The sequence below is a fragment of the Nycticebus coucang genome, chromosome 12, assembly GCF_027406575.1.
Source record: "Nycticebus coucang isolate mNycCou1 chromosome 12, mNycCou1.pri, whole genome shotgun sequence".
NCBI classification, from domain to species: Eukaryota; Metazoa; Chordata; class Mammalia; order Primates; family Lorisidae; genus Nycticebus; species Nycticebus coucang.
The window spans coordinates 112,560,665-112,576,096 of record NC_069791.1 but is presented as its reverse complement, the minus strand read 5'-3'; the positions used below and the strand labels follow the sequence as shown (position 1 = coordinate 112,576,096).

General features: G+C 45.7%; 1 protein-coding gene across 1 annotated transcript; it reads left to right on the top strand.

Annotated features, from left to right (window-relative positions):
* Nucleotides 1–1,775: 1,775 nt before the first annotated feature.
* On the top strand, nucleotides 1,776–11,711 carry LOC128562074 (fructose-1,6-bisphosphatase 1-like; the record flags this gene model as incomplete). Its single annotated transcript, XM_053556667.1, has 5 exons — nucleotides 1,776–1,862; nucleotides 5,646–5,783; nucleotides 8,456–8,593; nucleotides 9,677–9,796; nucleotides 11,408–11,711. Coding segments are annotated over 5 exons (678 nt in total), but the record flags the coding sequence as incomplete, so codon positions are not given.
* Nucleotides 11,712–15,432: the final 3,721 nt, after the last annotated feature.

The window sequence follows — 15,432 nt, the reverse complement described above, 5'->3', positions numbered from 1 at the left end:
TTTATGAGGAGGACCTCCGCAAGCAATTGAAGCAACACCAAAATACATTCCTGGGAGCTGATCAAACTGAGAAGCTTCTGCACAGCCAAGAACACAGTAAGTAAAGCAAGCAGACAGCCCTCAGAATGGAAGAGGATATTTTCAGGTTATGCTTCTGACAAAGGTTTGATAACCAGAAGCCACAGAGAACTCAAACTTATTAATAAGAAAAGAATAAGTAATCCCATTTCATTGTGGGCAAGAGACTTGAACAGAAATTTCTCTGAAGAATCTAGGCACATGGCCTACAGAAACATGAAAAAAATGCTCATCATCTTTAATCATAGGAGAAATGCACATCAAAACCACTTTGAGATATCATCTAACTCCAGGAAGAGTGGCTCACATAACAAAATCCCCAAATTACAGATGATGGCATGGATGTGGAGAAAAGGGAACACTTCCGCACTGCTGGTGGGAGTGCAAGCTAATACGTCCCTTTTGGAAAGAAGTACGGAGAATATTTGGGGATCTAAAAGTAAACCTACCATTTGATCCTGCAATTCCTATACTAGATGTATATCCAAAAGACCAAAAATCACTTTATAACAAAGATATTTGCACCAGATTTTTCATTGCACCTCAATTCATAATAGCCAAGTCATGAAAGAAGCCCAAGTGCCCATTGACCCACGAATGGATTAAAAAATTGTGGTACATGTACACGATGGAATATTATGCAGCCTTAAAGAAAGATGGAGACTTTACCTCTTACATGTTTACATGGATGGAGCAGGAACATATTCTTCTTATCAAAGTATCTCAAGAATGGAAGAAAAAGTATCCAATGTACTCAGCTGTACTATGAAACCAATTTATAGCTTTCTTATGAAAGCTGTGCCCCAATTATAGCCTAAGAAAAGGGAAGGGGAAGAGGGAGGGGAGGGGGGAGGCTGGGTGGAGGGAGGGTAATTGGTGGGACCACACCTATGGTGCATCTTACAAGGGTACATGTGAATATGTTAACCAGTTTGATGAAAATATTTCAAATTGTATATAAAACCAGCACATTGTACCCCATGATTGCATTAATGTACACGGCTATGATTTAATAAAAAAAAGAGATTGTGATTTGACTATATCAACGACATAGAAAACTATGACTTATTTATCTGTATCCATTATCCTCATCTATACCTCCAGTTCTAAGTGTTGTTTTCTCTGTTTAATTATCTTTTGGTGTGTATATAAACATATATATATTAATTCATTCAGTATGTCACCTTATATCTTCCATGATAGAGTACAAATAAATAACACCCATGTTTCTTGCACTTTCCTCTAGCTTCCTACTTTTACTCTCTTAGTGTATATTTTGTATCTTGTTATAATGTTTGCAATGTACACATAGTGTATACTCTCTATCTTGTTACAATATTTTAAAGTTGTATTTCTGGCTGGGCACAGTAGCTCACACCTGTAATCCTCTGGGAGGCTGGAGTGGAAGGATTGTTTGCGTTCAGGAGTTTGAAACCAGTCTGAGCAAAGCGAGACCCCATTTTTACTAAAAATAGAAAAATTAGCTGTGCACGGTGGTGCATGCATAATAGTACCAGCTACTCAGGAGGCTGAAGCTAGAGGATCACTTGAGTCCAGAAGTTTGAGGTTGCTGTGAGGTGGGCGGATGCCCTGGCACTCTGGTCTGGGCAAAAAACTGAGACTCTGCCTCAAAAAATAAATAAAAATAAAAATAATTATTTTTGAAAAGTATTTCTTTTGTCTTTGCTTGGAGTTAATATGTGGTCTGTTTTGATCTCCTTGATGGATCTTCCAACAATAACTGCCTTGTGTCCATTGGAACCATTTTTGGCAACAATAGAAAGGTAAAATGAGATGTATCAAGCACCCGGTTTTGGATAAAAAAAAAAAAAAAGTTAAGGTTCAACATTCAGTCCTATTTCGCTGTGGTGGAGCAGACAGAATGCGAATCAAATGAGGCTTGAATAGATTTGTATGTCAAGTCCTGAGTTTTTGTTTTCTTTCTTTTACTTTTTTTTTTTTTTCACAGAGACTTGGTCTTGCTTTTTGGCTCGGGCTGGAGCACAGTGCCACAATCATAGTTCATATGACCTTGAATTCCTGGGCTCAAGAGATATTCACAAGTAGTGGGGACTACAGTCATGTACCACCACTCTCAGCTAACTTTTTAAATTTTTGTAGAGACAGAGTCTGGTTATATTGCCCAGGCTGTTCTCAAACTCCCAGCATCAAGGGATCCTCTTGCCTCAGCTTCTCAGCGTGCTGGGATTATAGGCATGACCCACTATGCCAGCATTCAAGTTCTGCATTTTTCAGGCTTAATTGCAGAATAAAAATCCATTAGGTCATTAAGAAAGAATATAACAGTGAAACATGGTGGAAGGAGTGAAAGCCTCTTGAAACTGTGTGAGAGCTGAGCTGAGTCCTGTTCAGACTCGACTCTGTCTTTTATCTTTTTCTGCAAATTGAAGCCTTTCCAGTTCCTGGAATGGTCTCCTCTCCTTCTTACAGGTCCTTCCTGAGACTCTACCCTGTTCCTCTCAGCCATTGGCTAATTTTACGCTATTCTGTCATGGTTGAATAGTTATTCTAGAGACTCTATGACACCCCAAAACTAAAATACTAACTTTCCATTGTGGGAAAAGTTTGCTGAGCCCTGCTCTGAGTCGTAGAAAGCAGGAGGTGAACCCAGACCCTGCCTTGGGCCTTCAAACTGCAGGAGCTGAGCTGTCTCCAGAGCTTCTCTTTCCTTTTTGTTTTTAAGTTTGTGTGTGTGTGCGTGTGTGCGTGTGTGTGTGTGAGAGAGAGAGAGAGTAGGCTCGATTATAAAGACAGGTGAAAAGCCAAATAAATATCTGTGAACCCATCATAAAACATTATAAAATATAAAATACGTCCTCTTTTTTTTTTTTTATTAAACCATAGCTGTGTACATTAGTATGATCGTGGGGCACCATACACTTGGTTCATAGATCGTTTGACACATTTTCATCACATTAGTTAATATAGCTTTTGTAGCATTTTCTTAGTTATTTTGCTAAGACCTTTACATTCCACAATACGTCCTCTTAGTATCTGCTTTTGTTATTTTAGAAAGGAAACCTCACAGACTTGTGGCTAAACCTCTGCTTCTACATCTCAATAAATGAAGCAGTTAATTCAGTTGAACTCTGTTCTGGAATACTACCCAGAGAGGCATTGACTTATTCAAGTGAAACCCACAAAGATGGGTGGATGAGCAGAGTTCAGGAATTGGAGACCAGTCTGAGCAAGAGTGAAACGAGACCCCGTCTCTACTAAAAATAGAAAAGCTAGCTGCCTGTGGTACCAGGCAGGCACCTATAGTCCCAGATACTCAGGAGGCTGAGGCAGGGGGGTGGCTTGATCCCAGGAGTTTGAGGTTACTGTGAGCTCTCTGTTTCCAAAAAGGAGAAATTATACCTAAATTTGTATTTGATCTCTAAAAGTGACTTATTGTCTGATACTGTGCATAGTTGCTTTTCAAACTCACAAAAAGTAGCATCACTGTGGCACACTTGTTTTTGGTCATCAGAGAGCATTTTTCTTCGTCTTGGGTGAGAGGCAGATTCACACCAAAATCAATTTGAGTAATAGAAGGTTTGAATGCTCTGGAAGGTGGAAGAGGGTGGATTGTTTGAGCTCAGGAGTTTGAGACTAGCCTGAGGAAGAGTGAGAGCCTGTCTCTACTAAAAATAGAAAAGTTGGGTGGTGCCTGTGGCTCAAGGAGTAGGGTGCCGGTCCCATATACCGGAGGTGGCGGGTTCAAATCTAGCCCTGGCCAAAAACCAAAAAAAAAAAAAAAATAGAAAAGTTATCCAGGCATTGTGGTGGGCTCCTACACTCCCAGCTATTCAAGAGGTTGAGGCAGTTAGATTGCTTGAACCCAGGAGTCTGAGGTTGCTGTGAGCTATGACATGATACCAGGGCAACAGAGTGAGACTCAAAAAAAAAAGGTTGAAATTCTTATGCCATAAAGGCAAAGGCAATGATTCATCTGTTTTCCAAGCCATGCCAAGAAACATACCATTCCTGTTATAGACATGGAGGGAAATAATTTTTCTTGCAAAGTACCAAATCTGTAGTATAGCAAGAAAGGTGTATAGCAAAATTCGTTCCTATGGAAGAAAACCTCTGGATAATGTCTTAACCAAAAAATAAAGTAGCACTGATGTTTGCCAGACCCATTTTCTACCTCACCCCCCACCCCAATATAAGCCTCTTTTAAGGAGAAAATGGATAGACTTTGGCTATGAACAACAACAACAACAAAACCAGCTTGCAATACTGGCTTGAACTGTGATTGCCAGACAGAGCTGTCAGCAAGAGTCTCCACAGTCTTCTCAATAAACCTGGAGTGATTTAAAAGATGAAAAGAGATGATGAGTGTGACACAGCTTTTAAAGTCATTTCAGTTTTCAAAAGTTTTACTGATTGAAAATATTTGAGGGCTTGTGGGGCATAAACTTTGATGTAGATTTTGCTTCCAAGGAGACCCTTCTGGCTCTCCACAGAGAAGGTTCTGTGCTGGAATTCAGCACACATGCTCAGGGAGAAATCCGTAACTGTGACCTCCAGCAGTCATCAGGCCATGGCCACACACGCCTGGAAAAAGGCTTAAAAGGGACCTGGCAGGGCACATGGTTCCATGTCCATGTGGCCCCTGCTGTAACCTCTCTCCAGGGGCCCTATGCTCTGGCTGAGATAGTCAGAAGGAGCATGTTCTCCTGAGATGCTGGGACACCATCATATTTTGTCCATAGGTGGAGTCCAAATCCTATTATTGCTCACGTGGTCTTTAGAACATCAGAAAATAAGATTCTTTTACATATTTGACCATAGCTTTCTTGCTCCCCCACCCCTACTTCCTTCTTTAAGCTAAACGTCTTTCATGGGAGATGACTTTTAAACTTCTCTCTAAGCTAAACATCTTTCATGGGAGATGACTTAGACTTTCCCATTTCATGGGAGATGACTTTTAGACTTCTCTCTAGCTTGGTCACCCCCTACCAGACATGTGTTAATTTGAGATATTCTTTAAAAATATCCCGTCCCCACAACTAAAAGCAGAGTTTCAAAAGGAGTGTTTGGTTGCCTCTGTGAGGAAAGGTCGTTGGTGACATGAGTATTTGCTCATGGCCCCCAGGCCTACTTTCTTTTCGAAAACCTCAAGCCTCCGGAACCCCCTGTATCTTCCCTGTATTTCCTAAGTGGTGAAATAAAGCAGAGACCAATACCTATGAAGATGGAGCAGGCAGGTGAAAGACGTTGATTCCCATGATAAGATTAAATTAGTGGGAGCTCGCAAGAAGGCATGCTCCTTTTTGGAAGTGATAGTGGAGAGATGAGGGAATACCAAATTACAAAAATTGAATAAGGACGCTGATTGGAAAGAAGGATCCAGATTCAGGAAATGTGGGGTCTGGTGGGAAGGCTTCTGTGGTAATAGAATCAGGATATTACTGATGTGTGGGGGAGGCCCCTCTGGGAAGACGCCCTATCTCATCAGAAGGGTGGCAGATCATGCCTCCTGGTAATGCTTGAACTGGAAGAAAGAACCATGAAACAAAACAAAACAAAAACATACTTTGGTTTTTTTCTTACTGTATAAATCAACTAATGAGCCTTCGGAGGATGCTCTACAGCCAGGCAGGAAACTGGTGGCAGCCAGCTATGCCCTCTATGGCAGCGCCACCATGCTGGTGCTTGCCATGGAGTGCGGTGTCAACGGCTTCATGCTGGACCCGGTGAGAGACCTGGCAGGGGCTGGCCTTGGCTGGTGGCTGTGAGTGGATGTGCTGGAGAGGCAGGCTGCGGCTGTGGGGGGAGCTGGGGTGAACTCAGAGTCCAACAGTTTCTATTGGGACGAGGGCCTAGCCTGCCAAGTCTTCTGATGGTTCAAGAAACACTGGATTTTGAAGCACACAATGTTTCTAACGTGGGAAACAGTATGCTAGCCAACTAAATCTCATTATGGCTGGGTGGAGCTGCAGGAGGTCTGTTAGTCACCCACTCTGTCCATTTCCAGACTTTCTACCTACTTACCCACCAACAGGGGCTTTTCTGAGATGAACGAGTGTCCCAGCCAAAGCCGCGAATGATATTATTTCCTCAAAAATAGCTCCCAAATGTATTTGGTTCTGTGAGCATGCTCACAAATCTCCAGTTTGTTCTTGCAGTCATGACAAGGCTTTGACCAACTCAAAGAAGAATATGAAGACAATCCCTTACTCTACCTCATTGAGAAAAGTCACCTTATACAGAGGAGCCAATGGTGCCATGAAAAATGTTCATTAATGATTTTAATTTGTGGATAATTTTTTCCATGCAGAGGGAGATGGAGATGACAAGGTATACATTACTAATTTTTGAGTTATTTATTCATTGAGTTAGGTGACAGTATCAACAAAGCAGGTAAATTGAGAAAAGTCATCTCTTTAATACCTGGCACAATGAAACCCACCATTGAAACACAAACTCCAAAGAATAATCTTTAATACGTTGGCACCTTCATTATATGTTTTTGGGGAAATGAATTCGATTTATGCCCTTTTAAAAATGTTAGCAGTGTTGTCAGGTGTCATCAATGCAACATGCTATGCATGTGGTGCTTCTGGCTGACAAACTGAGAGCAAGGTGCAGCCCGTGTGACCCCTGTGGGTGAAGGGCTGCTTGGGTAAGCCCTGGGTGTGAGCAGCAGGTGGGGCAGGTCAAAGTGGCACACAGGGAACCTTAGTCCCAGGCACTCTTACACAGCTGGACGCACCCCTGCCTGGAAGCCTGGGGCGCTCAATAAATAAAACCAGGGTAGGGTCAGAGCACTAGTTAAAGTCTCCAAATGGGGTGACCTCAGGGGAAATGATGGGGGATCCAGAGCAAAGTTTCATCTGAGGCCAGGACGCAGGTTCAGGCTCCTCTTTTGTTTGCTGCTATGTGCCTCGCCGGGCGTTTCCAGCCACCCCAGACATTCTTGTTGTGCTTTCTCTGCTACCTTTAGTTGATGAATGTGTGGGGAAAATGAAATCTCTTCTTGTTTGTAGATTGGAGGCGGTATACTGGAGTAAGTTTTCGTGTGTTTGGTGGTCTTTGCCCTCTGAGAGCAGTGCAGGCCTGCTGGGGTCCCACCGGCACCCCCTGCTCGCTGCTGCTGGGAAAGGCAAGGCTCTCCCAGGAGAGGCCAAGTGCTTCGTCTTCATTTGGGCTGCAAGGACAGGCTGATGGTTTCTGCTGAAACCACCACCACCGCTCTACTTGCGTCTCTACAGGGCTTTAACTCGCCAAGAACAGTTACTTTTTGGCTCCATAAGCAGGAGGGCTTCTCTCCTTCACACCTGGGACTCTGGTCTGGGTACTGGGACCGCGTGTCTGGACAGCTTCCTGGGCTCTGCACCAGCTCCGGTTGTGAGATGGCTGCTTTCTGGATTCGGCATACCCATGTGAGCAGGAACCAGTCTGGGTCGTGGGAATATATGGCTGGGGGAGATGTGGCTGGGGCCCCTTTCTTCTCAGTTCTTACACTACGGAGCCCTGCTGGACCTCTTACCAGTGGCACACAGGGGCCCACGAGAATCCTTAGTCCAGTCCACCCGGGAGCTGCGGGAGACATCATTTCAGAAGTTTACATTTCACCCCTGTAGCAAAAGCACGTGGACCCCCAAAATCTACTGAAATGGTAAAGAACAATCCTTAATCCAGACCAGCAGTAGTCACTTAGCACTTTTTCCCCAACCTAAACCTCCGTTGGAGAACCCAGACCCCAAGGGCACACGCTGAGCGCTGTGGCTCCGTGGGGGGAGGAGGCGCGCCCAGAAAACTGCTGGTCACTGAGCGTAGGTCTGAAGCTAAACGTGCTGGGACCCAAACTCTGGGTTCTACTTTGTTCTATGGCAAAGCGCAGAAGGGAATACTTGCCTCAGGATAGAAATTAAAGCTGAGAACAGCCCTGGGCGCCGCCAGTGTCACTCGGAGGCTGGTCCTGCAGTCACCCATCTCTCCCACAGCCACCTGCTGTCGGGACCAACTCGCGTCTTATTTTCGCACCGGCTCACACATCCTCCATCGCTCTGGGCACACAGGCCTTATTCTTGCGGCTTTTGCTGTTTTGCTGTCTTGCACTCCCTATTTCTGCGAGGTTTCTTTCTTGATTTACTAAACTGACTTGCAAAGTCAAAGTCTCTTTTATCACCCGATGGCTTCTGCAGCATCCTCTCCCCCTCCCCCCACATTTCCTTGTCACTTTCTCTCTCTTTCTCTCTCTCCACTTTCTCTCTCCCTCCCCTACTTGCAATTCTTGGAGAACTTGGCAGAAGTCACTCATGCCCCAGGGTGAGGTGAGGCCACATCCCAAGCCTAGAACAGTGAAGTGCACCTGGGGGAGACAGCTGGTCATCTCCTGACCTTCCCTTCTGTGTCTCTAAAGGACACGGGAGAGTTCATTTTGGTGGACAAGGATGTGAAGATCAAAAAGAAAGGTAACATCTACAGCCTTAATGAAGGCTACGCCAAGAATTTTGACCCTGCTGTCACTGAGTATGTTAAGAGGAAAAAGTTCCCCCCAGTAAATGAGGGGTCTGGGATGGGGCTGAGGCCGTGTCCAGACATCTGGCATCAGGGGCAGGTCTAGAGAGAGGGGGGTTTCCTCTGAGGGGAGAAGGGACCCTTGTATTAAAGGGTCTCACTTAGGCCTCTTAAGGTATGTGGAAATTCATTGATTCATGATTCACCTTTGAAGTGAAAGAAAGCAAGGATGGGAGGTGGTTGGATTTCAATCTGCACCAAGGCTGCAATGAAGTTCTCATCTACGTACTGGGGATTGGAATTCTTGTCCTGAGATGTCAATGTGGGACTGTCTGTGTCAGTTCTTGCAACTTTCTCTTGGCAGAAGAAAATCCAGATAATAAAGTCAACCGGACGAATGAGTGCATGGCAATGAGGCATTTTCCCCTCTATGGGCCCCTGTTCCCAGATGGTATAAAGTGTGGTTCTCCTACCGAGATACCCTTGTCTTGGTATTTCTCTGTAGAAGTACAAATTAGTGACTATGAAGAGGAGAAATGGCTGATGGTAGAGCTGGCTCTGCATGGGAATAGCTGATTTTGTCATACCTTTCCTTAAAACCCACAGACACCAGCTGTTTTCTGAGGATGAGGCTCAAATATTGTTCCCATGACATTGGTATTCCTGAGAGCTGGGGCTGCAAGCTCTCTCTCCATCTGAATCATCTCCTTTCACTTTCCCTAGATTCTCCTCCCTCCTCCACCCTGCGCACACTCTCTCTAGTCCCCTCCTACAAGCCCACTGACAGCAGCGCTCCCTTCTCCATGTTGCTAAACTTTGCCTTGGGCAGTATCTTCTCCCTAGCTTGGCAGAAATCCTTCTGCACCTTTACAGTGCTACTAAATGGCACATTTTTTGTGAGGCCTGCCCCATAGCCAGAGTCAACCACACTTTTCTCAGGGTTTCCGTGGGTGATGTGACCTCTTGTGAGCTGTCTCCGTTGTTCCACTTCCTGCTTCACACTTCTTAGCACAGCCCCAAGCACAGTGAATGGCTGTGGAGTCAAACACACACAGGAGACGCAAAGGGAACTCGCTTTCTTTATTTTCTGTAACCCTGGTCATTGCTGTTCTTAACCTTGCAGGATAACTCAGCTCACTGTGCCACGTGGTATGTGGGCTCCATGGTGGCCAATGTTTACCACACTCTGGTCTATGGTGGGATCTTTCTGTACCCCCCTACTAAGAAGAGTCTGAACAGAAAGGTAAGCACATGGCCTGGAGAGTGACTTACAAGCAGTAGATTGCATTTTCAGCCTGAGGGATTTGATTTAGGAAGATGGAAAGGTTATGGTAGCTGTTATGCTCTAATAAGTTGCTAAGGATGTCGGTGGTGTACTCTTTTCTAGATTAAAGGTAAAGCCACACGATACCACTAAACATAAAAATGATCTCCTGAGAGTCCTTCCAGTGCTTTGGGAAAGAGAATTAATGCTCAGGAGGGGGACTAAGCATCCAGAGAGCCTCCAGCGGGTACATGGTTTGGCTTGGGCAAGGTGAATTCCATTCACAAAGGGAAATGAAACAGCCCAGGCTCATTTCCAAAGCAGCTAATCCAATACGTATCCCAAATAGGAGTCTTCTTTCGTTGTTTTCAAAAAGCATAAAATAGAAATGACTAATGAGGTGACATTTGCTACTTGGGAAATGCTACCTTTTAGGGAAGGAAGGAATCGCCGGGAAAACCTATAGCTTTCAGGTGAGCTGTTACTGCTGACCTGCTGTCTCACCCTGGGTAAGAAGCACCTGCTTTCCTCCCCCCAGGTTGGCAGTGTGCCCGCTGCGTATTGTGTCTAGTTTATTTTCACCTCTTTTTTTTTTAAACATGAGAGAAGAAAAGACCTCATTGTCATACACTCATTAGTCTGGTTGACTTTATCATTTGGATTTTCTTCTTCCAAGAGAAAATGGCAAGAGCTGACACAGACAGTCCCCTACTCGCCTTAAGATAGTTAGACATCTATATATTTGGGTATAGTGAGAGCTGTTTGCTGCAGCTGCTCTCCAGTCTTCTGAAGACACCCTTATTTATTTAGAATGCCTTTTCTGCCACAGCACCTCACGCACCCCAGCCTATCAAATTAGCCTGCCTTACAGCACATTTCTCAATGCCTCCAAAAATTGTTCCTGAACACAAATGTTAAGGCTCCTTCATTATTCCCCCCAGTTTTTCCAATCTGGCCATGACACCTACGTGAAAATAGAGTCAGGAAACACCTGCAAAAAGCTTTCTCTCAGTAGGCAGGCTGCATGAAAATGCATAACAGTAAAAAGTTAATATTTAATGTAACTGCCAAGATGTATAACATACAAAATTCCAGCCCTCAGGCCTTAGCAGAGTTGTAAAGGGAATGCATACAGAGTTGCAAACAATATTATACTGTTTGGAGGAGCCAGTCTGCTTTCCAGATGTCTGCAGCCAGACACTACCATGGATTTTTCTGATGCTTTTAGAATAGCCTAAGCTCCATCCAAAACACACAAACAGTCACTCATTAAATCCAGTTTCCATGCTATAAAGAGAAGGGACTCATCAGTTCTGCCAAAATGTCATTCTGCATCCAGGTGGTCTGTTGCGAATTTGCATCAGGTAATCTACTGCGGGTTCTGGCCTGATGAATGGCTGAATTTAAACAAATGGCTAACCGTTTCCTTTCGGATGTAACACAGGCTGGGAGGGAATTTTCACAACCTCATAGTAGGAAAGAGGGACTATCGGTTACTGCCACCAGCTCTGCACTACTTTGCTACAGGACAAGTCCCCTCTCTATGTAATACCTCGGGTATGAGGCGGCTGCTCTGGTCTTGTTTTCCAGTTGAGGCTGCTGTATGATTGTAATCCCATGGCCTATGTCATGGAGAAGGCGGGGGGCGTGGCTACCACCACTGGGAAGGAAGCTGTGCTAGACATCGTTCCCACTGACATTCACCAGAGGGCGCCGTTCATCTTGGGGTCCCTGGACGACATGCAGGAGTTCCGGGAGGTTTACAAGCAACACTCTGCCAAGTGAGGGGCTGACCTCGCCCACTCAGGAAGGAGTGTCTTCCACGCTGACCTTTGTCTCTCATCGCGTTCTGGCGGCGCATCCTACTGTCCCTAGACAGCAGAAATAAAAAGCGTGGCTGTTTTCTCCCTCAAAAGCTGTGTAATGCCTGGTGCTACATAGCAAAATGCTGTCTCCAGGATGTCACTGGTGGGCAAGATGTATCCTGAGCAGATGCAAGAGAAATAAACATGTTCTTCCTTTTAGGAAAAGGTCTTCATTGCTTTATGTCAAATGATAATTATGGTGATGATACCAGCTCACGTGTCTAACCTTAGGTAGCTCCTGTGATCCTCACAATGACCATATGGATTAGACACTGTGAAGAACCCATTTTCTAGATGACTAGATGGAGGACTGAGAGGAGAAGCAATGGGCTCCAGGCCTCCAGCCAATGAGTGGCAGAGCTGTGGTTTGACCCCAGGACCTGTGAACCTGAGCTAATGTGTTGCTTCTTCCACCTGTCGTTCCATTCCAGTCTCGCTGGGCAGAGCTAACCTGCCCAGGCTGTCAGTGTCCCCCTAGAAAGGGAAGTGCTAGTAGCTCAGCGATGGCCCCTATGCATCTGAGTCACAAATGAAGGTTTACATTGGTACCCAATGGCGCGTTTCCTATAAAGGACAAGACTGTATTGAACTCATAAAGCCTAATAATTTTTGAGATCTAGTTACCATAAGGGAAAGGATTCATCAAAAGAACAGGATTTAAGGAAATAACAATTTGTCACAATCAAGTGTGTTTCTCACAAAGCTCTCTATATAAACAGTTTCTCCCTCAGCTTATTCTGGTTCTTTGTGGACCAGAGTCCAAGATCATAGAAGTTTTATATCAGACGTAGACATTGATAGAAAATGTGGCCTTTTATGAGCTCTAGATTTTAAAATGTATCTAACCATGTATTTCCACTTGGGAACTGATAACAGGTGTCTCTGTGAATCTTGCCTCTTTCTCTGCAAATGCTCCCCATTCATTCCATGTTTTTCCAGAAGGAAACAGTTGGATCTTGAGCACTGAATCTGCTTTTGTCCACCAACCAGACCTAAAGCCAGTATCTCCCCCACTCCAGCTGTGGGAGGCCCTCTCTGGAAAGTCCTCTGACTCACAGCGCACCCTTTGATTCTTAACCTTCCTGTTGCTCAGTTGGCCTTTGGCTCTGAAAGCGCTGAGGGAGACATGGCGGGGTCTGGGAGCCTTTTCCTATCACTAAGATCACTGGAGGGAAACAACACCCACCCTGGTGCCATGATGAAACCGGGCAAAATAACAAAGACCTTTCCTCTGCCTTTGTGTGTTCTGTGTGGTGCCTTTGGATCGAGCTGTTGGTTGATTTAACACAGCGCTTTCAACTACCACTTGTCTGCATTCTGCTGATGCGTGCAAGTCTTTCTCTTTCTCTGAGAGACACACGGACCCAGAGAACAGCAGCAGTGTCAGCAATTCTCCTCGGATGGTCCTTAGAATCTCAGTTGGACTTGACCTTGGAGTGTCTTGGCTGCCACCCTTGGACAGATGAAGGTGAGGGCATCACACCCACTGAGCGTCATAGGGACGTGGCAGGAACGCAGCAGGAACGGGGGCCTGACCTTGTCACACTGCTCCTAAAAGGTGGGAGGCCCTTCCTACTTTGGATCAAATCACAGAGGAGAGCAGTGTGCTCTGGCCAAGCCAGGGTTGGCTGGTGGGATTCTGTTAGTTTTTCAGCACCAGTATGAGCTGGATTTGTGAAGAGGCCCCCCACTTCCCTCCCCCACTTGCAGGTGTGTGTTTTGCTCTTAGGGGCTCCATACCCCTCACCTTCCAAGTTAAGAACTTGGAAGTTTGCGGTAGAGCTTCAAATCAAATTCTAAGTACTTTGTGGATTTTTTTTTTTTTGAGACAGTGTCTCATTTTGTCACCCTTGGTAAAGTGCCATGGTGTCACAGCTCACAGCAAACTCAAACACTTTGGACTCAAGTGACCCTCTTGCCTCAGCCTTATGAGTAGCTGGGACTACCAGTGCCTACCATGATGCCAGGCTAGTTTTTCTATTTTAGTAAAGACAAGTCTTGCTCTTGTTCAGGCTTGTCTTGAACTCTGAGCTCAAAGAATCCATTGGCCTCGGTCTCCCAGAGTGCTAGGATTACAGGCATGAGTCACTGCGCCCAGCCCAAATTCTAAGTATTTCAAAGCCAAGCAGCAGAGAAGTTTCTCCACAGTGGTGTGTTGCTGCTGGGTGCCCTTTCAGTGTGACTTGAAGAGACCAGCAGCCCTGGCTCTGACCCATGTGCAAGGGAGGCACAACTCATGCCTGCATTTAAGCACCATCAGCATCCAAATCTCCAGAGTGACTGGGCCCTGGTCCTTACCTTCAGAATTGGGAATAATTTCAAGATGCCCATAGGGGGTTGAATGGTATCCCCTGAAAGGACATGTCCACATCTAGGTCCATGGGGTCTATGAATGTGATCTGATTTGGAAAAAGGGTCTTTGTAGATGTAACTGCTTTAGGGAGTAGAGATGAAATCATCCTAAATTAAATAGGTTAGGGTAGGTCCTAAATCCAATGACATGTCTTCACAAGACACACACAGAGCAGAAGGGGATATGTGGATAGAGGCAGAGACTGGAGTGATGTGGCTATAAGCCAAGAAAACCAAGGAGTGCCACCAGCAGCTGGAAGAGGCCAGGAAGGACTCTTTGCTTGAGCCTCCAGAGGGAGTGTGTCCCTACTTGTACCTTGATTTTGAACTTTTAGCCTCTGGAACCGTGTGAGAATACATTTTTCTTGTTTTAAGCCATCCAGTTTGCATTATCTTGTTGTGGCAGCCCTAGGAAACACTTGCTAATCCTGCACCTGAGGGATGTAATTCAGGTGTCACATGCAACAGAGCACAGAAGACATGTCTTCCTTCACACGGCTTTTGTCATCAAATAGGCGCTGCATAGGCACGGGCTGATGATCAGATCTGAAAGATTAAACACAAGGGTCCCGCCCTTTCATGAGATGCTGCTTCTGGTTTCCCAGAAGAACTAAGGTGCTGCCACTGAGGTGCAGATATCCCTGTTGCTTGCATAGCTGGGTGGTGAGGGCGGAGATGGTGTGAGTGGAGAGTGGCATCCTCTGCCCTCAGGGAGTCCTGGAAAGCTGCCAAGAGGGCAGCTGGCACCAGTGCTGATCCATGGCACTGGGTGTATGGTCAGGGTGGCCTGAGGCCAGGTGCCACCTCTGCCACTGCCCAGCTGTGGGTGTCTGGTAAAGACCAGCCACACTGGTTTCTCTTCTTGGACCCACAGGAAGACGACCTTCCCAGCCTCTCTCGCATCAGTTGAGGGCCATGGGTTTTGGCCAGTGGGGTGTGGGTGGAGAGGATGACTGGCTGACTCCCAATCCCAGTCCTGCGTTCTCTCTCCCCTCCATGCCATCTGTGAACCTGTGCATTTCAATGCCAGGGTCACAATACGGCAGGCACCTAGAGGCTGAGCCACCAGCCTGGGATGGGCAAGAGAAGCAAACCTTCCCTGTACTTAGGGACTGGGATTTTAGACTCCTGTTACTGCAGCGTAACCTGGGCGGTCCTGACTAAGACAGACTGAGCTTGGCAAAATTTTAAAAATCTCTCTGAGCCTCTGTTTCTTCATTTGTGATTTTTTTTTTTAAGGGCACTTTATTGCCCTTAAAAAAAGGGCACTTTAAAAGGCAATAAAGGGAACTTTATTGCCCTCAGGAGAGTGCCGTGGCCTCACAGCTCACAGCAACCTCCAACTCCTGGGCTTAGGCAATTCTCTTGCCTCAGCCTCCGGAGTAGCTGGGACTACAG